The following is a 26,371-nucleotide window of genomic DNA, read 5'->3' on the forward strand; positions in this document are numbered from 1 at the left end:
AGGGGGGATAAGGGTAAACCGGGGGAGTTCTCAAAAGGGACCCAAACTGATTCCCAGGGTAAGGATTCCCAACCCCCCAGTGAGAAGAAGCCCTGGTTCTTTAAAGGGGAGCCAATGGCTGGTGGTCCCCCATGTAAATTCTATGCGTGTGACCAGGTGGGTCATGTGGGGGGGACCCCAAATGCCCCAAAAGTACACCGGCACCCACTGGTGCGCCGTCCCAGGGTTTGGCCACTGTAGTGCTTGGGGAAGAGTTGGTTCCAGGTGTGTGGGAGTCAGCTTAGATGCCTCTTGTTTCACTAGGGGACAGTGAGATGGTCCAGAGAACCCTTGTGCCTGAAAACACTAAGACGTACAGGCAGTGGGTGACCATCAATGGACAGAGGGTCGAGGCTCTGAGAGACACAGGAGCCAGTGTGACTACAGTGAGGAGTCACCTGGTGTCTGAAGAGCAGATTGATCCCCGGGTACTTCACCAAGTAGTTGCAGTGGAGAACTCAGAGTGCCTGTGCAGAGTGGTGCAGGTTCCCTTTGAAAGGGGGGGTGGGTCTCAGGTTCCTGGAAGGTAGCTGTGAGTCCGACCATGCCTGTTGATTGTTTGCTAGGCAATGACCTGGAGGATTCGCCTTGGAAGGAGGTGGAACACAGGTCTCACTTGGAGATGTTGGGTCTACCCGGGTGGGTATGCGTATCCACCCGGTCAATGGCAGCCCATCAGGGTAGTCAAGAGCCCCTGGAGCCTGAAACAGTGGCCCAGGGGACCGTCAAGAAGGGGCAGGGCAGGGGGGCACGGGAAACCAGCCCCAGAAGTTCCCACAGTCTGGGAGGAGGCAGACCCTGAGGGTGGCTCATGATATGCCTTTAGCTGGACATTTGGGGCAGGACAAGACCTTTGAGAGGCTTGTCACCCACTTTTACTGGCCCCTAATGCAAAGGCACTCAGTTGCACATTGCAGGTCTTGTCAGACTTGCCAGGCAAGTGGCAAGAGTGGGGGGAAATGTAAGGCTCCCCTCCAACCTTTACCTATGGTTAGTACTCCCTTTGAGAGGGTAGGCATTGACATTGTGGGGCCTCTGGACCCCAAGACAGCCTTGGGCAACAGGTTCATTGTGGTCTTAGTGGACCATGCCACGTGGTACTCAGAAGCCATTCCTCTGAGGTCAGTCACTTCCCCTGTGGTGGATCATGCACTGATGGTTTTTTTTACCCACATGGGGTTCCCCAAGGGAGTGGTATCTGATAGGGGTACCAACTTTATATCTACGTATATGAAGTCTCTGTAGAAAGTGTGTGGGGTGACCTACAAGTTCACCACACCTTACCACCCCCAAAGTAATGGTCTGGTTGAGAGATTCAAGTGCACCCTGAAAGGCATGATTCAGGGCCTATCAGAGTTCTTGAGGCGGAAGTGGGACATCCTCTTGCCATGCCTTCTGTTAGCTTACAGGGAGGTGCCTCAAAAGGGACTTGGGTTTAGTCCCTTTGACCTGATATATGGCCTCTCTGTGAGGGGACCCTTGAGTCTGGTGAAGGAGGCTTTGGAGAAAGCTCCTAGTAAACCCCCCAGGATGTCTTTAGCTACATGCTGGCTATAAGAAACCAGACTGCACTCTTCAGCAGTCTCGCACAGGAGAACCTGTGAGCAAGCCAGGAGGATCTGAAACGGTGGTATGACCGGAATGCCACTCTGGTCAAGTTTCAACCTGGTCAGAAAGTGTGGGTGATCGACAGTGGAGCCTAGGGTGCTCCAGGATAAGTGGACTGGGCCATTTGAGGTGGTGGAGCGCAAGAGTGAAGTCACCTACCTGGTGGACTTGCAGTCTCCAAGGAACCCTTTAAGGGTCCTGCATGTCAACCACCTCAAACCTCACTTTGAGTGGACTGAACTGTCCATGCTCCTTGCGATAGATGATGGGGTGGAAGAAGAGGCTGAGCCTCTTTCTGACCTCCTGTCTGCAGGAGAGAAAGATGGGTCAGTGGGGGGAGTGATCCTCTCCCCCTCCCTGACTGAGAAGCAGCAAGGTGACTGTTGAACGTGATGGGACAGTTTGCCTCACTGTTTTCCAAAATGCTTACCCTAGGGCTTATTGAGCACTCCAGCAGTCCTTGGGCCAGCACAGTGGTATTGGTCCCCAAGGCTGCTGCACCTTGTGCTACTCCAGAGCTCTGGTTCTGCGTGGACTACTGGGGACTCAATGCGGTAAGCAAGACTGACGCACACCCCATCCCCGAGCTGATGAGCTCATTGACCGGTTAGGAGCTGCCAAGTACCTCAGTACGTTTGACTTATCATCTGGGTCCTGGTACAATTCTGACTTGGGAGCCTCCCAAGACCCAGACTGAAGTGAGAGCGTTTTTAGGTCTCACAGGATACTATAGGTGGTTTTGTCAAGGGTTATGGAACCATTGTTACCCCCTTGACTGAGTTGGCTTTGAAGAAGCAACCCAGGAAAGTGATCTGGACAGAGGTTTGCCAGAACGCTTTTGATACCCTGAAGGCTGCCATGTGCACAGCACCTGTGCTGCAGGCACCTGACTACTCCAAGGAGTTTGTTGTGCAAACAGACTCCTCAGAGCATGGTATTGGAGCAGTACTCTCACAGCTTAATGAAGAAGGCCTAGGTCAACCCGTAGCCTTCATTGGCAGGAGGTAACTACCCTGGGAACGTAGGTGGAGTGCCATAGAACATGAGGCGTTTGCTGTGGTCTGGGCACTGAAGAAGCTAAGACCTACTTGTTGTGGACTCACTTCCCAGTTCAAACTGACCACAGACCCCTCAGATGGTTAACGCAGAGGAGGGGGTGAGAATCCAAAACTGTTGAGGTGGTCCATTTCCTTACAGGGGATGGACTTTATGGTGGAACACCGTCCTGGTACAGAACACGCCAATGCTGATGGTCTGTCCAGGTTCTTCCGCCTTAGTGATGAGAACTCCCATGAGGTTGGGTAGTTGCTCCCCACTTTCAGCTGGAGGTGAGGGGGACACGTGTTAGACTTTTCATCCTTGGCGTGGTCTCCCTTAACTTTTTGCCTCTGTTTCCCAGGTTGTTGATGTGTGCTGGACTCTGATTTTGCTGTTTTTGTTACTCCCGGCACTTTACCACGGCTAACCAGTGCCAAAGTGCAAGTTCTCCTTTACAAAATGTGCATGTAATCGGCTTATCCATGATTGGCATATTTGATTTATTGGTAATTCCCTAGTACAGTGCGCTAGAGGTGCACAGGGCCTGTAAATCAAATGCTACTCGTGGGCCTGCAGCACTGGTTGTGCCACCCACATAAGTAGCTCTGTAATCATGTCTCAGACCTGCCACTGCAGTGTCTGTGCAGTTTTAACTGTAAATTCGACTTGGCAAGTGTATCCACTTGCCAGGCCTAAACATTCCCTTTTCTTACATATCAGACACCCCTAAGGTAGGCCCTAGGTAGCAGCAAGGGCAGGGTGCAGTGTATGGTTAAGGTAGGACATATAATAATGTGTTTTATATGTTCTAACAGTGAAATATTACTACATTTGTTTTTCACTGTCGCTAGGCCTGTCCCCCTCATAGGTTAACATGGGGGCTGTCTTTAAATATGATTAAAGTGCAGATTCCCTTTGGGAACGGATCGACATGTGGAGTTTGGGGTCTCTGAGCTCACAATTTAAAAATACATCTTTTAGTAAAGTTGATTTTGAGATTGGGTGTTTGAAAATGCCACTTTTAGAAAGTGAGCATTTTCTTGCCTATACCATCTCTGTGACTCTACCTATTTGTGGATTCCCTGTCTGGGTCAGTTTGACAGATGGGCTGATTGCACCTCACACTAGACAGTGACACAAAGGGAGCTGGGGTGTAGTCTGCATTTCCTGATGAGCCATCTGTGCTAGGAGGGAGGGGAGGAATGGTCACTCACACCTGAAAGGGCTATGCCTGCCCTCACACAGTGCAGTCTCCAACCCCCTGGTGTCTGGGGCCTGGCCTGGGCAAGGCAGGATTTCACATTTAAGAGAGACTTTGCTTTGAAGTAGGCCTACATCAAATGAGAAATTGGGTATAAAAAGGGCACCCAAAACCACAGACTTTAGAACACTTCTGGAAACCAAGAGGAACCTCTGCCTGGAGAAGAGCTGCCCGGCCTGTGACTGTGCTTTGTGGAGCTATCCTGCAGTTGCTGCTTTTGCCAGAGTAAGAGGGCAAAGACTGGACTTTGTGTGCCTTCCATCTTGTGAAGATCTCCAATGGGTTGATTTACAGCTTGCCTCCTGTTGTTTGAAGACTCAGGAACATCAAAGTCTTCTCTCTGCCAGCACCTGGAGTCTCTGGAGAGACTCCTACTCTACCCTGTTGTGCCCATCCAGTTCCTGGGACCCTGAAAGGAGAAGCTGGCAGCCTAAGAGGAAGAAATCGACGCACAGAACACCGTGCAGGGAAAAGTTTGATGCGACTCTGACCTGCGGCTGGGAAATCGACCTGTAACATGACAGATGAATCGACGCACGGAGCTGGAGAAAAGACACGCAGCATCGCTGACGGCGGCTGGTGAGATCGCAACCCACGCTGCGTGGTTTTCGGGTCAACGTGCAGCGGGATTTCTGACGCAAACACCGCTGGGCCTGTAAACCAATGCAAGGCCTGCCAGGACCTGAGAGTGCTGACCGGATCGACGCATTACTCTCCTGTGGAGAGAAGAAACAATGTGCCCCGACTCGACGAAAGGAGAAACAACGCAAGGTCTCGCTTGTGAGTGAAATCGACGCATCGCAAGCCCTTTTTGACGCACACTCGCCCCTGTGGGGTTATTTTTGACACACCCAAGGCGTGTTAGTGTGTGTTTAAAACTACATGAAGACTCTTTTTGCTTTTTAATTGATAACTTGACTTGTGTATTCTGGATTTTTGTCATTTTGGCCTTGTTTTGTTTAGATAAATATTTTCTATTTTTCTAAACCTGTGTTGTGTCATTTTGTAGTGTTTGCATTAAGTTACTGTATGTTGGTACAAATACTTTACACCTATCACTCTGAAGTTAAACCTACTGCTCGTGCCAAGCTACCAAGGGGGTAAGCAGGGGTTAGCTGATGGTGATTATCTTTTACCCTGACTAAAGTGAGGGTCCTTGCTTGGACAGGGGGTAACCTGACTGCCAAACAAAGACTCCATTTCTAACACCCATCCTCCCCTCAACAGACAAATGCAGTCACAATGACGCAGAAAAAAAAGAGATAGACATAGCACCAGGGTCTGCAATTACAAGAACAGAAACTGATACCACTGAATACGGATATCAGGTAGCTATTAAAAAGTTTACAATATGCGATTTCACTGTGGCAGCGAGATTTATACCATTAAGTACCATTAAGCTGCATAATACATAGCCGGCTACCAATGTGTAGAGAAAATTAATTTTATTAGTACTAGAACTGTGTATCATTAATGTTAATGCTACTAGCATTATTGTTCTCGTTATTTTTATTATCATCATTACGTGTTTTATCATTCAACAAAGGAAGGGAGAGTGCCGTTTTACTCCTGTTTTCAGCTGCTTTGTCTTTTCATCACTCTCTCTTCTATGTGGTAGTTTGACCAATATTTAGGTCGTGATCAAAGACATCCACCGATATCTGACGCGTGTATCAAGGAGTTGATCTGGTCAGGATTCCAGTAGAAATATAAGTTAACATTGAATCATCAATATGGTGTTCTCGTAGACGGAAACAAATCACAGAAGTGCACAAATACACATTCTGCTTATAAAAATAGGAGGATAACAATTACGTTTCTGCTCTTTGCCCCTATGAATACGAAGACCTTGTGATATCCTTTGAGTCAAAGTATGACCAGAAGGGAGGATTTTTGCTAGCGTTCCTATATAACAACTACTTATATAAATTACTTTCACTTAGGTTCATTTTATGTAAATGGATGTATTATCTATAGTATGAAAATCTGTCTCGCCTGGACCCATGTTGTACAGCCTTGATTTAGTTCTTTAAACCTATTGAAACAATTATGTAACATTATTATATGGGAAACATCTCATAGTGAGACAAACACAGTGAACACCCTAAACAGTTAACCAAGCACAAAAGGAGCATACCTTTCACCTGACAGAAACGTATTATTAGTATACAGGTTCAATCATGTTCCATCCTGTCCCATCCATAAAGTAATCACTTACAAAATAAAACTCTCACAGCTACTACAAAGGCTTGCTGACCTAAAGGCAGGCGGCTGACATCTGTTGTGTTCTGCTGGTTATGAGTGCAAAGCAAGGCAATGTCAATCCATTTTCCATCCCACTACGGCTAGTAAATCCAATGTTGTGGTGGAACTTTGTAATATCGACCCCCCTTATATGTAGTTCACAATAATAACTACTAGCATGCCATCAAGTTAAGTAGTTCAGAATATTACATCTACAATTCCCTTAATATGCTTACCTTGATCATTTGCTGATAGTCAAAGTGGTCAAAATTTTGTAGTTGCTATATGTGCAGGCCAATACTGATGCTCTCAAAAATATGACAAATAAATAAATAACATTAAATCAGTGGCATGACAAAGTTCCCCTCCCCCCCGCATTGCAGAGGGGGAGGGGTCACGAGCTCCAGAGGGCCCCACTCAGCACAGTCCTGAGAGCTTCCGAGTAAGTCTGGAGGGAGACTCCTTCATGTACTTTGCAGGGGGTCTCAGGTTTCGTTACGCCACTGCTTAAATTAGTTAATAGTGACACTTGATGGGATAAAAGTAGGATGTAGCTATATATAAAACTGCAAGTCATTTATTATTTATATTATTTGTATTACTAGGCACATGTGGGGGCAAAAAAGATAAACTGACAGGTCATACTTGTTACTGACTGGAGATGCTGCTTGTTCGTTGGCACTTGCTCCTCGTTGGTTCCTTTCAAGCACCAGCACAACTCTAGCATGTTCTGTCAGGCGCACTGTATTAGCCTCCACGTCCTACGAGAATTGAAACATACAGAGTACATATAAGATTCACAACAATGCAATGCTTCTTTCAAGGCTGGCATCTCTCTACTTACTGATACGGCTAATGGCACTAGTCCCTAAACCGCTAATCACCGAACATCTCTCAAACCATTTTCCAGCCCCATAGATCAATTCAGTGTCTTTGGTGTGGGAATTTGCAGCGCATGCCATCGAGGTACAAGTCTCTGGAGCTCCTTCCTGCCGACACTGAGAGCAACGAAAACCCTTTTGGCTTCAGAAGAAGGTTAAAGTAAATGAAATTAAAAGTTATATTTAATGTAAAATATGTATTAATTTAAAAAGTTAATCTTATGGTTTTTTTTTTTAAATAAGTTAACAATTTAAACTATTTAATTATTAATTTTGCATATTTTAGACTTTTAAAAACTTTTTATTTCTAGCAAATAATTTAAAAGTAGAAAACATCATAATTTTAAACTTATAACTTTACCGTCTAGTCGTAGCTATTACCCATATTCAGGCACTCTCCTTGGTCCATTCTCACATTTACATTTTTGCACTTTTTATAGAACACCAATGTGGCCCAGTGTCATTGGTGCGCTTTACATGAGCACCGGAATACATTACACTTTCTGTTTTTTTTCAGGTATGGGGAAATTAAACTATTTTCACAGACTCACAGAATGTTGAGCTGAGGCCAGGATTCAAGCCTGGTTCTCTATTTCAAAAGTCAGCATCTCTGGCAGTTAAGCCACAGCTCCATGTGTACTTAAATAAAGTGTACATACTTTGCACACTGACAGAGATCTCTGTAAGGAAAAAATAAGAGAGGCCAAGGTCTCTGCACATATGTTTGTGAATAGTATTTAGTAGTGGGTGAGCAGAAATACTTTACTTACTGTACTACACAATGATGTGTGTGAAAAGGACACATCTATAAATAAAATGAATGTTAGTCACCACTAGGCATCACCATAAAAACAAAAATAGCTGTGACCTGGGCACCACAAAAGCTTCTAACTAGTCTAGCTTCCACCCCTTGCTGAAACCATTGACCAACCCTAAATGTCCACTGCTGAGAGTTTACTACTTGATAATAGTGCAAAGGTGCAAATTGAACCTTTAATATTCATAATTGGCCATGACTGCCTAGTGGAAAAGCCTATACAGAGTCCAGACCATCCACAACACCACCCCAAGGCTCCTAGTCTACCTCCCTCACCGTACCCAAATCACACCGTACCTCAGGAAGCTTCACTGGCACCCCATTCACAAGCACAGCCAACTTGTCAAGCACACATACAAAGCACTACACAACAAAGGGCCAGAATACCTGAACAGCTGCATACACTTTGACCAATCCACCAGACACATAGGCTATGCCTCGCTCTCACCTCAATATACTATGCATAGCAGCAAAAGCAACATTGGAGGTTGTTCATTCTCCTGCATTGCACCCAAGACATGAACCGACCTCCTTAAACACATCAGAGACACCACCTCACTTCTAGAGTTCTGCAAGGAGCTGAAGACCTGACTCTTCGTATAAGCATGATTGAGACCACACACCTACACACCTGCCCACGCACCTGGATACCATCTTGAGTGATTAGTGCATGCAAATAAACATAACATAACGGGAACAATATATGGCTTTCTACAGAAGACTTTATTATTGATAATACTTTATAGCTACAAATGATTAATTATTATAGGCAAGGATAACTAGATTCACTCAGAATTCTTTTACTACAGTTACACCTACAGGATATGGTCTGTTTCCTACAAACAGCATTTCTTAGCTTTTCTGCTAATCATTTGGGTCCCCATGCTTGGTGGCTCAGCGCCTGACATCATCTTCAGTTCAAGTTCTAACTCACCCTGAGGATCCGGTTGAAGTCTTGTTTGTCTACACGCAGGAAGTGGCAGTTGTCCTCCCGCAGGATAATAGTGGCTGCCCTCGGGGCATCATTCACTAGGGCGAGTTGGCCAAAGTCGTCTCCTTCATGCAGTGTTGTAACCAGCCCCTGCAAAGAAACACAAGGGACAGGCATCCCAAGAGCTGTCAAAAGGAAGCTCATATTCCGCCATCTTTAGCAAGTGTGTTAAAGTTTACAAAAGGCACCTTTTCAACGGTTTTGGTGGAGGTGCAAGGGTTACCAACTTGTTTTAACCTGTCAGGTTGCTTCGTTTCAACTATGTCAGAGATCTTTCTGAGAAATGTCTGTTCGGATGTTAAAAGGTACTGATCTTGTTTAAATTTCGTCTACTAGGGTGCGCGCGCAAATGTTACATGTTTTTCAACACATTAAGGCTGCAGTTACTGGTGTAGCCGGCATGCCACCATTTATGTTCTTTAACATTATAACAGAAATGCAGAAAGCTTTCTTTTTTCAGCAAAAATTACGAATAATTTGTTGGATTTGTAAAACAGGCCTACCTAAATATTGAAATGCTAATTAATGACATATTAATCTCAGTAAATTTAATTTACCAACATTAAAGGTATGCTGAGCTTATCAGCTGTAGTCTACAGTTATGATTGTGTATAATTAAAGGCTATCACTGTGTTATAACCACCTGATATGTTTGCACTCTTCGTTTGTCGACTAATAACAAAAGGATCTTAGTAAAATTGTGAAAACTACACTCTCTTACTCTGAACAGCATAAGGGAACTATTGGTGCAAATTAGGACTGGGAAGAGTTTGCAGAGTTCTGCTACGGAACTCCTCAAAGTGCGGAAAAAAACTCAGCAGCGCTATTCAGAGCTCCACCAGTGGTGGAGTTTGAGTAAGGCACGCTGTTCGCACTGATTTTCAGAGCTGGAGTGTCTCCTGCACTGTAAAATCAGTGAGAACTGCATTACGAGGAGCGCCAAAGAGCGCTAACTTCTTTTTGCCGCTCAAGTAGATTTTCTACTCAAACTGCAGCTTCCTCAATGCAAGCAGCAGCTTTCTCATCGCAAGTGGTCGCGGCCAACTTAGTGATTTCTCTTGCTCGCGAGAGAGAAAACTCCACTCAGCTTCACTTTGTGGAATTTTTCGGAACTCCACAGGGAGTGGGGAAAACTCTGCAAACTCTGCCGGCAGAGCGGAATTCTTGACCCACCCCTAGTGCAAGTCTCACTAGCCTGTCCTGATTGTCTCACAAAGCAGCTAAAGAATATGGATTCCTTTTTTAAAAAAAACATCTATTTTTTTAAGTTGAAGCATTGAAAAAGCTTCCTTAGAGGTGCACCTGCAATTTGAAAAAGTGTGGGGACAGCACACATGTATGGGTACCATAGATATGAAAGGTATTCGGAATTTTAAATGAAATGTGATGCAGGCAACCAGTTTTAGAAACTAGTTGAGCTGAAGGGCTGATTTGGGTATCTTGTCTTGGATAATGCTTTTCTTGATTTGTGTATAGTATCTTTATCCAGTGTGAGTTACAAAGTAAAATACAACAACCCTACAATATAGGGTGAAAAACTAGATATTGCCAGAAATACACGCAGATTAGACTTAATGTGCTTCAATCTGGTATGGACTATGTAATTTTACTCTGCAGGAGAACTCACGAAACGAGGGCATTAAAAAAATAAGGCACAAAATACACATTTCTTTGTAAAGAATGTTTTAAAGTTTATCTGTGAACCCCAGGTACTCCAAACCACAGAAGATAAAGTCACAAACAATATTCACATCATTCCTCTTGATTAAGGAGAACACCACCACGGAGAATCAAATTCCACTTAAAAAAACACTCTGCAATACAAATCAGTTCTAATACATATTAGTCACCTTATGTTCCTATAATCAATATTGTATGTTATGTATGACATGGATTTTGGCATGTTTCTGTCACTTCATCATGAGCTATATTTTAAAACGTTTTAAAAATGCTTAGGTCACAAAATCAAGCATTTTTAATATGAACCCAGAAATGTTTACTTACAATGGTTTACAGCATTCTTTCATGGACAATCTGCTCTCGCACAGAGGAATTCTGATTGTAAGTGTGTAATGGCTCACAGAAGATATTGATATGTGCCTTAAACACGTTTAAAAATCAATAATAAGGATCTGATCATATTTGGTTACACCCTCTTGGACAAGCGTTTCCAAGAATTTTTGTGGCATTGTGAACATCATCATTTGACCTCTCCAGAAAAAGATCAGTGGTGGAGTGGTCTATTACACAGGAGTTACCAAGAGGGGGGAGCACCAGCCATTGTCAGGTTTTCCATGGGTGTGGGTCCTTGAAAGATACAATGACAGTTGTGGTTTGTAGTAAGAAATTCAAAAATATCAACTGTTGCCAAAATATTGCATTGGGTTGGTGTCCTCTGGAGGACAATAAGTACACAGAGGAACACAGGAAACCATTCAATTTTTTTTTAGCAAGCTCTTTACACACTAGGTAATCTGTCAGCGGCTGACAGAAACTCCGCACCTTATTGGTCAGTCAGAGCCTCCTTTTAACAGAACCATTGCGGGACTTCTGAAGTGAAATTACATTCTTCTTCAGCATCCTTGTGCAGTGATTTATCACAGACAATAAGACACACATGTTCTATTCACACTGGATTTTCAAAATACAGGTATGTATTACGTGCAGCTTTTACAAGGGTTTGATCTGTATAATTCAGAGAAAAAAAATGATATACATGAGAAAAGTCAGTATAAACTCGCACCAAAATGCATCTTAGGTCTAGGCTGCGCTGGTGCCCGTCATCGTGTCTCTAGAATGGGGGGACACAACAGAAACATAATTTTTGCTAGTCCTCCATGCTCCCTAATAATCTGCCAGGAGACCTCTAAAAATATGTCGAATGTGAGATCCCGAACAAAGACTCACACTTCTCACCTGGCTTTCTCAAAAACGTCTTTCCGGGGAAACAACACTCATGTCCATTCCCCCAAGGTCTACTTAATGCATTGCTTCCGGTCATATGTAAATTATGTGTAAGTGTTTCATGTGTTCTGGGCTTTCTACAGGTACAAAAAAACAGACTCGAGAATCGAGAATTCCAATAGTACTGTCCATAAAGTTCCACTTTGAAGTTGTCTCATTTGAGGTCTTACCTTACCTCAACACCAGAAGCTTAGAAAATCACATAAAGACCCTATATTTTCAACATCTATGCAGCCAAAGGAGGCTATCAGTGGATGGAAACCACCATTGCCCTGATTTGGTGGACAGAAAATGTTGGATTTCAGAGTCTGATATAATATTCCAAACAGGTATGTTTCCATTCATTGTCTCTCTCGTAGGAGCACGTCCATTTAAAAGGTCAACCCACATACATGGTTGTCTGTAGAGTGTGAGCATACTATGCATACATGTGTAAAAAATGGTCATGGGGTGCCATATGTGCATTACCAGAGACACTGCAGATGGGCGATTTTAGAAGCAGTTCAAGTCAAAATGCTAAATTCAGACACGTCTCTCTGTCACAATTATCAACCACAGAAATAAAATAATAGCAAAGCCACAAATTATCAATACATGCACACCAAAATTAGGATATTGGTACGTTTCAGGAGTGCCATTGTTCAGTTTGGGTAACCAGGAGTCTTAATAGAAAATTACCGTTTTGGGGTTGTCAATAAATTCCCTAAAAGACCAACATTTCTCTGCTGTCATAACTGTACTAAATCAAGTGCATCCAGATGTTGGACCAGATAGGTTTTAATCTGCAGCGTCTCAGTATAGAGATACGGGTCTTTAAGGACCTTGTTACCAGTCCTGGACCTTTGGGTAATAGCAGGGATGTAGCTTGGTCAGTAAGATTGGGGGGTGAGCTTCCGAATTTACAACACTCACATATAATGTTAAAATACATTATACGACAAGCAGGGCGCATGAGAGGAGTTAAAGGGCAGTAGAAAGGAAGAAGAACACAGAATGGTAGAGGTGCTAAGTGACATAACACAATATTTTGTAAAATAACCAACATTTTTTAAGTCTTTCAAAACAGAGAGAGGGAAAAGGTGTGTTTGCGTTTCTGTCTATGTATATGTAAAATGTAAAGGTGAAATCTGACAGTCAACTCACCATACTAATCTGAAAGCACCTGCATCCAACTGTTTACCAGAAAATGTATTAATTGGGGCAGTGTAACACCCTGAACACCTTCCTGAAGCTATGTCCCTGGATAGTAGCCTGATGCATTCTAGGTTTTGTAGGCATACAATGCTTCCATTGACCTAATTAGACTAAAAAACCCGAAATCAATGATTAAAAAGTTCAGGACTGGAGTCCGTGTTTGTGATGGCTGAGAGTAAGATGGTCACTCTGTCTGCTACATAATTGGATGCAAAAGGATTTCATCCCACAGGACATATAATAAATAACTCCTTTCGACTTCTAAGTGAGTCATAGCCATGTGTTTATGCGGAATGCAACTCCATGCCCACATGCAAAGAAAGCAAAGCCATGTCATTTCTGATTGGCATACAATATGGAGTGACTCACTGAGTGACATGCCTCATTGCTTCTAATTGGCTGGCACATACCATGGGATGTACACTGTTCACATGTCATTTGTTTTTCATTTCGAATAAGCAGACCACTCAGAGTTCTCTCATACAGTAATGGGTAGACTTGGTTTAATGGCTCAGTAAGGGTTGCTCTTATTCTCCTGAGACTGTGGTTATCACGCGTATTTTCGTCTGCACTAGCACATAATTCCTAATACTAACTAATACTCTTCGCAACACTACATGGACCTAAATCTTCAGTTTATTTGTAAGTAGCCCAGGACAATATGGAAGCACGGCAAAACTCGAAATTCACTGAGAGGTCACATCCTAAGGAAAGTACTGGATGTTTGAAACTAGGAGTGGACAATAAATTCTGCTCCACCGGCGGTGTTGACCGATTTTGGCATTATGCTTGTGACGCGGAATTCCTGCCAAATTCCAACAAGTGCAGAATTTGTTTCTCATCCGTGGCTCACCAACAGTAACTTGGTGAGCGCACACAAGATGTGGTATCCCCTAGTGTGATTTTTGGTCTTTTGGGGGGCACCTGGCAAGATTTTTGCAATGCAGGTGGTTGTGGGCAGTCTGCAGCAAAATCAACTCGAGAAGCAGTGCTATAAAATGCGCCATGACGTGCACTTTGTGCTAGCTTTCAGCCCAGAACATAACTCCAAGTGCTAGAAAGTAGTGTGAGCATTGTGACATGCTTCTTTCTGCCCATTCGCAGAACTCCATTGAATCTTGCATAGTTTTCATGTAACACCATGGAATTCCATGGAGTGAAACTCTGCTAGTTCCGCCCACTCCTGTAATAACATGCTGAAGATGTTATTGTTTCTTTGTTGATGTTCCTCCTACAGGAGCATGTTAATTTGGTAGGTAAGGCCATATACTGTTATCACATGGGCTCCTGAGTATATTACTTAGTGGTGCATACCTGCATATAGGGGTCCTAAGCTGCATGGCAAGTGAACAATGCCACACCTCAGTCTTCTTTTGGACAAGGAGTGGGCCCCCGCCCACTTATGAATGGTCCTGAATATAGTTCCAGGACCACAGGTAAACGGAAAAACCATACATTTCCTGATTTGGCACACCCCTACAAATCAATCAGTGGATCGTTGTCCATGAATGTCTGGTCCGGGGCCGCAATTAAAGTATATTTTCTGTCCCTGAATTTCCAAAAAGCTGATACTTGTGTTAGACTCCCTCTTATGGAAAAAAGTTAAAGGGGTCGGTGGCCACAGATATTGAAGTAGGGGACCCAGGCATTGCTTTTCTATTCTCCTAAGAATAGAGGTACTAGATGTGGATTGGGATGCAGGTCTTGAAAAGCACACCCCTAATACGACTTTGATAACATATGTCATTTGAGCATAACTTTGTCCACCGTTTATGATGCGCAGAGAGCCCCTCCTGTTCAGGCTACCGCACTAAATTGATACTGCCACGCCCCCAACGAGAAGCCGCTCAAAAGAGGTTTTCTCTCCATATCAAAATACAGATGCAATACTCTAGCCAACCGTTCTCTCCCTCTGCTCAAGAGCAAATAATGTTCTGGCCTTAAGACCATCCTAATGCAAGTATATTGCCTGGACGCTAGCAGACATGACTTCCAGCAAATGTTCATCGTCGTACTTAACCTTACTTTCCATTTCTTCCATGTCTGCATCTACTGTCCAACACAATTGTGGAATAAACTTCCAATGGAAATACACAAGTAACACTTCCTAATTAAATTAAAGAAATCTCCTAAAACCCGTATATTTTAAATTTAAACAACTATATCTGCTGCCAAGTCTTTAACTAGTCTCACTAATCAGTGTCAGGAGACTGCATTTGGAGTGTAAATTGCACTTAAAAATAGCTTTAAAATAACTATACAGAACAATCAACAAAATAAAATGCAAGAAAATAAAGTGAGTGTTGAATGGTCGTGCAATGCACCGATATCAAGCCATGCATATAAGCAAAAAGAACAGTTATATGGCAAATTATAATTTAAACCTCCTAGTTGAAACGTACAGTTCAGTTGTCACAACCGCTGTGAATAATCACCGCTCCCTACACTAGAATTAAAGTAGACCTTCCCATATCTGAACAGCAGAGGACACCAAACACCGTAGATCTCCGATTTCTGAGTACATCTGGTTCCGTTGTTGCAAAAAAAAAGAAAAGTTGCAAAAATGTTCTTTCTGATACCATAACACACTTAATACTTGCAATTGTCATCCCAGTGCTTCAACCTCACACATTATTCAATTTGTTGCTAAAAAGCGTGCCGTGGTCAGTCCTGTTTAATAGGCATTAATTACTGAAGTCATCCATTTTACCCTCGTCTACTTTCTTTCTGCTCCAGTCCACTCACTTTCTTTATTGTTCTCTTAACTTACCTTGCCATGGGTAACTACATTTACCGAACCCTTCCAGATGATGTACCAGGATGTGCCTTTGTCTCCTTGACTGAATACTGCAGGTAGAGAAAAGATGTACATATATTTTACAAGAATATTAAACTCCAGTTCGCCCTGCATTATAACATCTGCCAGGATATTTTTGTGAAACACCTCAAGTTATGATCTTCAGCTCAACCGCAGAACACGGTAGTATAACAAGCACTGGCAATGTCAATAGATCTAGATTTAATGTGTGTTAGAGTGAACCCTCAAAGGCACCTGCCCACCTCTCACAGACACTTGGGCAGAGTCAGGTGTACTGCGAATAGGAGTGAGACCCAAGAAAGAGCACGTGCCACATCTGGTATATTGGACCATGGGCGCAACCGAGAGTATATGAGAAGAGAAATAAAGTATTTGAGAGGGCGTATATGGCCGGAAATTGAGATACCCAGTTTAGGTGTTAACAAGTGGCTTGTGCACAGTGAACAGTAGGCACATTTATTTGTAACTCACAAAGGAAGGACGACTGGGATTTAATTAAAAAGTCAGGAGGTAAATTAACCTACAGATATGGCAGATAACATATTTAGGTAAGACTAGAAAGACTGCATTCCTATATTCCAAATGTGATGATCACCAGCCTTCTCTCTTCAACTTGGAGGCTGTTAGAAATGGGGTTTCTGGTTGGCTAGGGTATGCACCACAGCCAGGCAGAACCTACCCACTCTAGTCAGGGTAAGGGAGTTACACTTTCAAGATAACCCCTGCTCACCTCCTTGGTAGCTTGGCACGAGCAGTCAGGCCTATCCCAGAGGCAATGTGTAAAGCGTTTGCACAACACACACAACACACGTGACGCAAAATGTACACCACAAAGTAAACACAACACTGAGCTATGTAAAAATAATCTGTATTGCACAAAACATAATTAGACCAACATTACACGTAAATAATACCCTGCTACCTTAGCAGTTGTCAGAATGTTACACAAGTTACTAATACTCTGCAAGAATATGCAGTGGTCACATTAGAACACGTAAGTACTCAGGATTCTGCAACATAAGCAGTAGTCAGGAATTATAGTAAAAGATATATATGCACTTGTCATGAACAATCCCTAAATACCCAGAAACGGAACATTAGAGAATATCTCCCAAGTCATATAAATACATATCAGCTAGACATGCCCCTAAAAGGAACATTATTAGCACATATATGTAGGAACAGTAAACAGGTAGGAAATCTAAAATATCCAAAAGTCTGTACTAGGCTCCTAGAGCCCAGATTCCCTAAAAAGTACCTGTTTTCAGTTGAAGAGGCACTCCCAGTGCCTAAAGATGAGCATAGGGGGCCCCCGGCACTCCTGTGTGCAAAAACCGGGCCATGCAGTGTTTTTTGGGGAAAGAGGGGCGGTCGGCACCCTCTCCCCGTGAACGGGCCCCTCTGGGGGCCTACGTTCTGGGTGGGGGCCTGTCTCGGCCTCCTCACACCCTGTCCGTGGGGTGGGGGCCGGGCACGGCCCAACAAACAATTATGGGGCAAAGGCAGGAAGGGACCTCCGTCGAGGTCTCCCTTCCCGATTCCGGCTGCCAGCAAAATGCCCAACAAAAGGAGCGTCCTGCTCCTAACGCAGAGACCAGGAGAAGGGGGGCGGTCCCCGCGGCTTCCCCAGAGTCCTGCGACGAAGTTTGGAGAAGTTCGGACCCCTCCGGGAGCTCTGAGAAGTCACTCGCCCACATCCGATGCTGTGCGCGAGTGTTTGAAAGGGATTCCCGGGCCACCGCAGCGATTCTGTGAGGATCGAAGGCGGATGGTGCCCCGGGGGTGCTCCCAGGAGTGGGACGAGCCCCCGAGGCGCCGAGAGGAGCACGCTTGCTCCGTTTACTTCTTGACGTGCCCCGGGGGCACTAGGAACAGCGCGGACCCCGCGCGAAGTGAAAGCTCAAAGCCCGGGTTGCGGCGGTAATCAGGGATCCAAATACAGCGCTTTTCAAAGCGCTAATGCAAGATCTGCAGCCCGGGCTGCGGCGGTGATTTTCTTCTGCAAGTAAAGAGAGCGCTCTTTCCAAGCGCTTTGCCAGAGTCTGCAGAGATCGGTGCAGGGGTCACGGGCCACAGCACTGTGCCCCTGGGAGTAAACAGGACACAAGGAAGCACAGGGCTGGTGGGCCCAGCTACAGGCCAGCACAAGGGTTGCAGATGGTGGCAGTTCCTTCTAGTGACCAGGCAGGTCACAGATCAGCACAGCAGCAGCAGTCCAAGGTGGTTTCCTGGTGAGTCCATTCATCAGCGTTCTGTGTCCAGGTTCAAGGTCCAAGAATGTTCAAATTGTGGGGAAAATTCCCCTGTACTTATACTTGGTTTACAGTGTGTCTTAAAATGGCAGGGAGAGGAGGTTCCAGCCAGTTACAACTGGTTCTGGGAGTGCCCCCTCTCTCCTTTCAGCACAGACTCCAAACATCTGTGGGGGGTTAACGACCCTATTGTGTGAGGCCAGGGCACACCTTTACAAATGCAGGTGTGCCCCGCCTCTCCCTTCTCTCAGCCCAGGAAGGCTTTACAATATGTAGATGCACCTCTGTGTCACCTCCACCCTCCCTATGTTCAGGCTGCCTGAGAAGTATGCACAAAGCCCCAACTGTCACTCTGCCCAGACGTGGATTGGAGGCAAGCTGCAAAACACCAAAGTCATAAGCACAGATAAATGCGCACTTTCTAGAAGTGGCATTTCTGTGATAGTAATAAAAAATACACCTACACCAGTAAGCAGCATTTCTCACCACTGTCACAACCATACCAAACATGCCTACGCTACCCCTCATAAATCAGACAATACCCCTTACACATAAGGCAGGGCATTTTCCAATGCAATCCTATGAGGAGGCAGCACTCACAGCAGTGAGACACCAAGTTAGGCTGTTTGTCACTACCAGGACAGGCCACGCAACCTGGCACAAGTCCTGCCTTCTACATACATGGCACCCTGCCCAAAGGGCTAGCTAGGGTGTACCTTAGGGGTGACTTACATGTAGTAAAAGGGGAGTTCTGGGCCTGGCAAGTAAATTTAGATGCCAGGTCCCTGTGGCAGGAAACTGCGCACACAGGCTCTGCGCTTGCAGGCCTTAGATAGGTTTGACAGGCTACTTCAGTGGGTGGCGCAAGCAGTGCTGCAGTCCCACCAGCAGCATTTAATTTACAGGCCCTGGGTATAGAGATACCACTTTATGAGGGACTTATAGGTAAATTAAATATGCCAATCAGGTATAATCCAATCATACCAAATTTGTAAGAGAGAGTACATGCACTTTAGCACTGGTTAGCAGTGAAAAAGTGCTCAGGGTCAAAACGTCAGCCAACAAAGGTCAGAAAAATAAGGAGGCAAAAAGCAAAAAGTCTGGGGAATGACCGTGTAAAAGGGCCAGGTCCAACAGAGGCAAAAAATAATTTTGCTTAAGCTGATCGAAAGAGCAAAATATGTTCCGCGATTTCATTGACATGAGGGCAGGTAAGATCAAGTTATTAGTAATATCACCAGGTCAATTGCCCAAGTGTTTCCGACCTGTTGACTTTCTGTTGGGCTTTTAACACCTGTGTCATGTCCATCACTTTCATTTTCGCGGGCTTGCCTTTTAAAATTCATTTGATTTCATATGTGAAAGGCATGCATAGGTCATGCCTTTTCCAGTATTTCGTCCTCCTTGAGCCCACCTGCCAGTTACTGAAAATATACACAGCTCCATGTTTTCTGCATGATTTCTGGACTACTTTCTCTTTTTTATTTCCTACATAGCACGTTCTCGCTTGGCAGCAATCGAGCACTTTGCATGACTACCAGTTTACTTGCGAATTCAAGGTTTTACGCAGCGCAATCACGCTCGTTTTTTGATATATATATATATATATATATATATACATATTGTTTTTTAATAGCCCCACCTCCCTGACCCTACCCCCTGCCTGCCCCTCACCTTGTTTTCCTATGGTACTCTGGTTTGTTCTTTTTATTAGAGTAGTTATACCACCAGCAGTGTGTCCTCTCATGAGATGATTTCATCTTGGAGGAAACCACAAGAAAGGTAATTTGTTAGTTACCTCATTAATATATTTTACTATGAGATATATGTGACAGTGTTGTTGCGAGCGATCACAATGTCTGCCTACATTATGGTTGTGGCAAATTGTCACCGTGCTACCATAATGTGTCTCATATAAGTCACCAACTGACTTTCAGTACAGTTGTAAAGCATTCCATTGCACATTATGTTGTAGGAGTTGTATATGATTGTGTTGATTTTTTTTTTATTAGATACAAGTGTTCTTTTGTGTGGACGTATAGCGCTAACTTTATCATTTTGTTTAATGCATAAAACAGTCCGTGCGATCCTGTACTGGAAGGTTTGTTTCTTTCTTTGGTTTAATTTCCTTCATATTTACTCGTTTTCAGTCTATTTTCTACATCTATGGGACTCCATACACAGCTGTTTGGCTTTAAATCATCAATGAGTTTGGGCGATTCTCACAGGCATCGCTAATGGGGGCACGTCAACATACGGATGCTAGTGGTTGCAGTCATTGGACTTATAAGGGCACCGTTTCGCACAATCATAAAGGCCCCTGTGTGTTCAACACGCTAAGAACCATGCGGTGGTTCATTTAAGGTATGGTTTGTTTACTTCACTATGAATGTCTTGTTGCGGTTCTCACAGTGGCGCAACTACAGTTTATTTACTTTTGCACTATAGGTAGCGCCCATCAGGGGCTGGTGACAGGACCGCTGTTCGTTACTTGAGAAATATCTTGCATATATCAAGAAGACTGATGCTTTTGATGTCGGATTTTACCGAGAGTGTTTACCAGCGAGATGCAAGGTGGAACTTGTAGCCCTTCTCAGTGATTTTGAACACACAAGCTGTTAAACACAATGAGCGATGTGTCAAGATTGGAGGGAACGGTCTCTCAGCGCACTGGAGGCCTGAAGCCCCTTCCTACTGTATTTTACCTGAGTTCTGCATTAACAATGTACCTACCAGTTATGAGCAGTGGAATAATCTCTTAGAGAGACGAATACAACTATTTTTAAATCAAATACTTGTAGAGAAGAGCAACATGTATGCGGAGCCACAGGACCTCTCCTTCCATTACATAGGACAGTTCTTTTTCTAGTGATCACATATGACATTGTAGAAAGCTGAACTGTCAAACCAGACTTAAAAAATGAAATAAAATGAAAAATGAAAGAAAAAGAGGGCGAGTTATTAGAGGTGGGGTCAGTATCATTTTATATTTAGGGCAGGTGGGTTTTTAGGGGTGGAGGGTTGGGGTAATTTTGTATTTAGGTTGGGTGGTGGGATAGGGTTTTTAGGGGTGGGGTTGGGGGATCTTGTTTTCAGGGCAGGTGGGGTTGGGTTTTTAGGGGGGGTGGGTTGTTGGGGTAATTTTGTATTCAGGGGAGGCGGTTATTAGGGGTGGGGGGGTCGGGATAGTTTTTGTATTTAGGGCAGGGCGGGTTTTTAGAGGTTGGGGAGTTGGGGTCATTTTGTATTTAGGGCGGGTGGGGGGGTCCGTTTTTTAGGGGCGGGGTGCGGGTTGGGGTAATTTTGTATTCAGGGCAGGCGGGGAGTCAGGTTTTTAGGGGCTGGGTGGGGGTACTGTTATACTTTGTGTTGTGTCAGCATTGCTGTGATATCAGTATGTATACTATTGTAGGCCAGGCTCTAAGCAGAATACACAATTACATATTTCAAAATTCATAACATACCAAAGTAAATGAGCAGGCTGGCAGATGCCCGTATGCAACCTCCATCTAGAAACAGGTAGTATGATTGCCAACATATGGTGGCGATGAAGAAGAGGTAACATATTTCAGGTTTAAAAACCATACCACCATATTTGTCAGGGCCAATAGTAATAAACCAGCTGTGGACACCATCTAAGCCTGGCATGAATCTTCTTGATTAGACAAGGTTTATGATCATTATTATCCAAGGCCAGAAGTATTTCTACTGTGCCTATGTCAGGTAATTATGAAGAGATAAAAACAGATGAATCACTATCATTTATTTCTTTTAACAATTCTCAAAATATATAATTGCCAGTTCTATTCAATAGGCACAGTGACCAACTGTACTGGTGTACAATAGTGAACCAAACTGCTGGAAGCTATTTGTACACAATGACTAGGTTGCACAATTGTACATACATAATGTTCCTTTTCTTGTCGTATCAAATAAGTTCACGCAGATAAACACTCCCCTTTTGCCTGAGAAGTTTGTGCGCTCAGGTCTGCCGAGGCAAATTGTGTGCCTCTGTCTTCGTTTTATTTTTCAGCTTGCTACATTCCATTGGGCTCAGATATGAGTCTCAAAATGGTGGGGGATATGACTGAAAGGAACGCCAAGAAGGAACTTACTTTGAAGTGAAGAAGTAGTACTCAAGTCTGAGCCGGCATCTTGAGAATACACCAGGTACCCTCAGTAATTTGTCAGGGTGAGGGGCCAGAGGGTGGGAGTTGGGGAAATCAGTGTGGTTCAGTAAGTATAGGTCCTAATGGTCTGGTACTGCTAGGTGTTGTGTTGAAGACCAAGGGCGAGGGTGTACCTAGTAAACAGAGTGAATTAGGAACATGTGCAGAACGGTGCTCTGGTGTGTGCAGTGGTAATTTAAGAAACGGCTGACATGCATTATGTTAGACCTGACAGCCTTAGGTGATCTTTCCCCAACTTTTTGCCTGCCTCCCTCCATTTTTCTGCCCTCGTTTTTGCTGGTTTTAGGACTGTGTGCACTTTACCACTGCTGACCAGTGCCAAAGTGCGTGTGCTCTCCCCCCTAAACATTGTAATATTGGCTCCTACCCAACTGCAATATTTAATTTACTTTTATGTTCCTAGTAAAGTGCACTAGATGAGCCCAGGGCCTGTAAATTAAATGCTATTAGTGTGCCTGCAGCACTGAATGTGCCACCCACATAAGTAGCCCCTTAACCTTGTCTCAGGCATGCCATTGAAAGGCCTGTGTGTGCAGTTTACTGCCATCTAAGGACAGCATTTAAAACCCCATGCCAAGCGTTAAACTCCTCTTTTATTACATATAAGTCCCCTTAGGGTAGACCCTATGTGACCCACAGGGCAGGGTGCAGTGTATTTAAAAGGCAGGACACATTCTTTTACGTTTTACATCTCCTGGTAGTGAAAAACTCCTAAAGTCGTTTTCCACTACTATGAGGCATATGGCTCTCATAGGCCAGCATTGGGAATTCCTTGATATACTTTCAAGCTGTGGTTCCTGATCAGAAAGGAGTAGCTACATCATGTTTCATGTCTTTGGAATGGCAATGATAAATCCTCTTAACAGGTAAAGTCAGATTCAACATCACCATTTTAGAAATGCCACTTTTAGAAGGTGGACATTTCTCTGCTCTTACTGTTCTGTATGCCTTACAGCCGGTCTCAATACCTGTTTGGGTTAGGTATAGCTACCCTTTGTGCATTCTCCCAAGACAGCAGCAAACACAGCAAGGCTAGGTGTGGCTGAATACCCATTTACATTCATCAGCATGTTGATGGCTCTACCCGGGCAGAAAGGGAGGAAATGGCTAACACTTACACTTCAATACTTAGTGACCACACCAAAGGACTGATTGACCCCACAGATAGCCTGGCAGACAGGACTGAGTTGAAAGGAATACTTGTGCACTTCAAGGCCACTTTTGACGTCTCCCCCACTTCAAAGGCACATTTGGCTATAAGTACTGGTATCGTAGTATTCCCGTTGTAGTAACGAGACTGCTGGATTTTGGGCGGCAGCACCACCAAGTATGGCGGACTGAGTCTGATCCCACACCGTATGACAGCTGTCTGTCTAACCCTTTGGACTAGCTAGCAGCACCTTACTAGTACCAGAGTTAAAGGTGATAAGTGGCAGCCTATCGCATGACACTCAGATTCCTCAAGTAAGTTGTGGTAGAACAGATCGTAACCCTTTCTCTCAGTTATACAAGTCTCATACAGGCAAAGATAAATAGTAGCAGTTTCTTGGGTCAATGAGTGTTATTGACACAACTGCATTCCATGTAAAAAGGCATGAATTGCAATTATGAGGATAATGAAAAACAGCACTAGTACAGCAGCAACCAGGAAAGTGAAACACAGGAAGCTTTCCACCATTTTGTCACTATAGTGTATCTAATATTCCTACTTACACTACTAAGTTTCTACATGAGAGCAAATAGCACTGGTAGCCCTAATCTGCCAATCTAGTCCCAGGAAGGAAGCCCAATCCCCACACCTGTGTTAGAGGTAACAAAGAGGTCTGTTATTCTGCTGGGAGTCCTCCCACTTAGACAAAGAGGAAGTGTGAGGTTTCAGCAGAAACTGCAAAGACGTGCAGCATAAGATGCCAGGCTGGCATGTCCCCTGTGCCTTAATTTTGGGAATCCTGTTTTATAATAAAAAATGTTGGTGTTCTGCGAACTGCCCACATGGTGCAATTTGTCTTGTCTGTGTAAGGTAGACATTGAACTCTCTGGACTGGCAATACCCAATAAACTATCAAGTATAGCCTTGGAGTGAGCACAGGATGAAATGTTGTGCAGATAAATGAATAACAATTCTGCATGGAAGGGCAACTGATATAAAATAATAAAACATTGGCACTAAAATGAAGCCTTGCTAAAATAATAAGACAAATAAAATGACAGGGACTAAGTGAGAGGGTACAGGCCTCAGACCCAAGTTAAAATACATGTGCCTACATAAAACGTTAAAATAACCTCACAACACTGGGTCTCTGACCCCACCAAATCAGACACTTCTGAACCTACATCTAAACGCTGTCTGAAGAACTGCTGTGCAGCACCCTGGACTGTTACTCTGCTGGACTGCTGACCTGGAAGGACTGCTTTCTGCTGTACTGTTCTGCTGCCTGCTGTGGGAAGAGTTGGACTTTGCCTTATACCACAAGTGATCCCAAGGGCTTGTTGGCTCGTTTCCTGTTGCTTGAGACTCAGGGATGTCAAAGATTCTATCCCTACTCCTGTGGCTTGTGCCCTGGAAGTGGACCCAGAGACATGCAAAATGATAATCAACACATCTCCAGTCTGTATGTAGCAGAACCGGCGCATCGACCCGGTTGAGGGAGTAAAATGAGCACGTCTCAGAAACGGTGCATTACCTTGACAGCCTCGATGTATCCGAACTGTACTACACCGACGCACCAATCTATGGAGATTGACGCATCCTTCGAGTGCGTGGGAAATCTCGGTGCATCGCACTCCAGAACCAAAGCATCTCGACTTTAGAGCTTGTCCCCGGAACTGATGCATTGCCATCACTGCGTGGGACAGATTGACTAATCGACATCCCTGCGAAGACCCAATCGACACATCTTGCCACACATCTTGCTGCTGTGCCCAGGAAAGGAACTTTGTTACCCGGGGCTTGCGTGGGTCCTCTAGCCTGCCTGCGCTCTATCGTGGATGGCCTGAAGTATGACTTTGAGCGTTACTGAGAGCACTATTGTATCATAAGCACTATTTTGCATTTATTCATTAAAAAAATCATAACTTAACTTCCACACATTGAAGTTTTTTCATTCTGGTCTTAATTTATTGATACAATCATAAACTATTTTTCTAAAATGGTGTGGGTCTTTTTGTGGTGTTTTCACTGTGTTACTTTATGAGTTACTGCACAAATATTTTACCCACAGCCTGAAACAAACTGAATTCCGAAAAAACTCGCCACCATCCCACGCATCCACAGAACGACCGCCGGTGGCAGATCGGTCTCACACCTCGCAACCAAGACATGGAACACTCTTCTCAACCACCTGCAAAGACACAGGACCTACCTACTTTCAGGAGACACCTCAAGACATAGCTGTTCGAGCAGTAGCAGCCCACCCCATCAGCACCTTGAGACCCTCACTGGTGAGTAGTGCACTTTACAAATGCTCTGATTGACTGATTCTAAGTAAAGCTGCCTGCTCTGTGCCAAGCTATCCGAGGGTCAGCACAGGATAATTTAGGTTGTGTTGTGACTTGCTCTGACTAGGATTGTGGTTCCTACTTGGACAGGGGTCCTACTTCTGCCAACAAGAGTCCTAATTTCTAACACAATATAATCAGGAAAATACACATTTATTACACATGCTGAACCTGTACTTGAATGGATGGCGCAAAGAGCCAAATGAAACGTTGAAGTGAGGATCCAATTGTAGGCAAAAAAGTAAGGTGCTCAAACCCTCGATGACCTGTTTATAAACGCTTCACTTGCGTCTTCAAAGCAATGCACATACTTCAACTGAAGCTTTTCAACTTTAGCTTTTAGGCAGCAATAAAAAAAAAGTCAAGTAAGTATTGTGATTATGTTTCTGCTACAAAAGGGTCAGACTTGTCTAGTGGCAGTTTTAGTGCCATAAAGAAGTGCAGAAGGTTTATATTCCTACTGCAAAGAGCAAATCTGTATTTTATGTAAATAGCTGAGTACATTAGTAAAGTCAGCCATTACCTGCGCTATAATACAAATGAAATGTATGTGCGGTGTGGAGGTCGGCTATGGAG

The 26,371-nt window shown here is 44.1% G+C and overlaps 1 protein-coding gene across 1 annotated transcript in view; it reads right to left on the minus strand.

The window, feature by feature from the left end:
- RAPGEF3 (Rap guanine nucleotide exchange factor 3) overlaps positions 1–26,371 on the minus strand; it is a 1,225,478-nt gene that overhangs the window by 512,786 nt on the left and 686,321 nt on the right. The window contains exons 9-11 of the mRNA XM_069231039.1: positions 15,808–15,884; positions 8,823–8,969; positions 6,836–6,951 (exon numbers count right to left, since the gene is read on the minus strand). Coding sequence (XP_069087140.1) covers positions 6,836–6,951; positions 8,823–8,969; positions 15,808–15,884 — 340 coding nt within the window. The remainder of the gene's footprint in view (positions 1–6,835; positions 6,952–8,822; positions 8,970–15,807; positions 15,885–26,371) is intronic.

The sequence above is a fragment of the Pleurodeles waltl genome, chromosome 4_2 (genome assembly GCF_031143425.1).
Source record: "Pleurodeles waltl isolate 20211129_DDA chromosome 4_2, aPleWal1.hap1.20221129, whole genome shotgun sequence".
Taxonomy (NCBI): Eukaryota; Metazoa; Chordata; class Amphibia; order Caudata; family Salamandridae; genus Pleurodeles; species Pleurodeles waltl.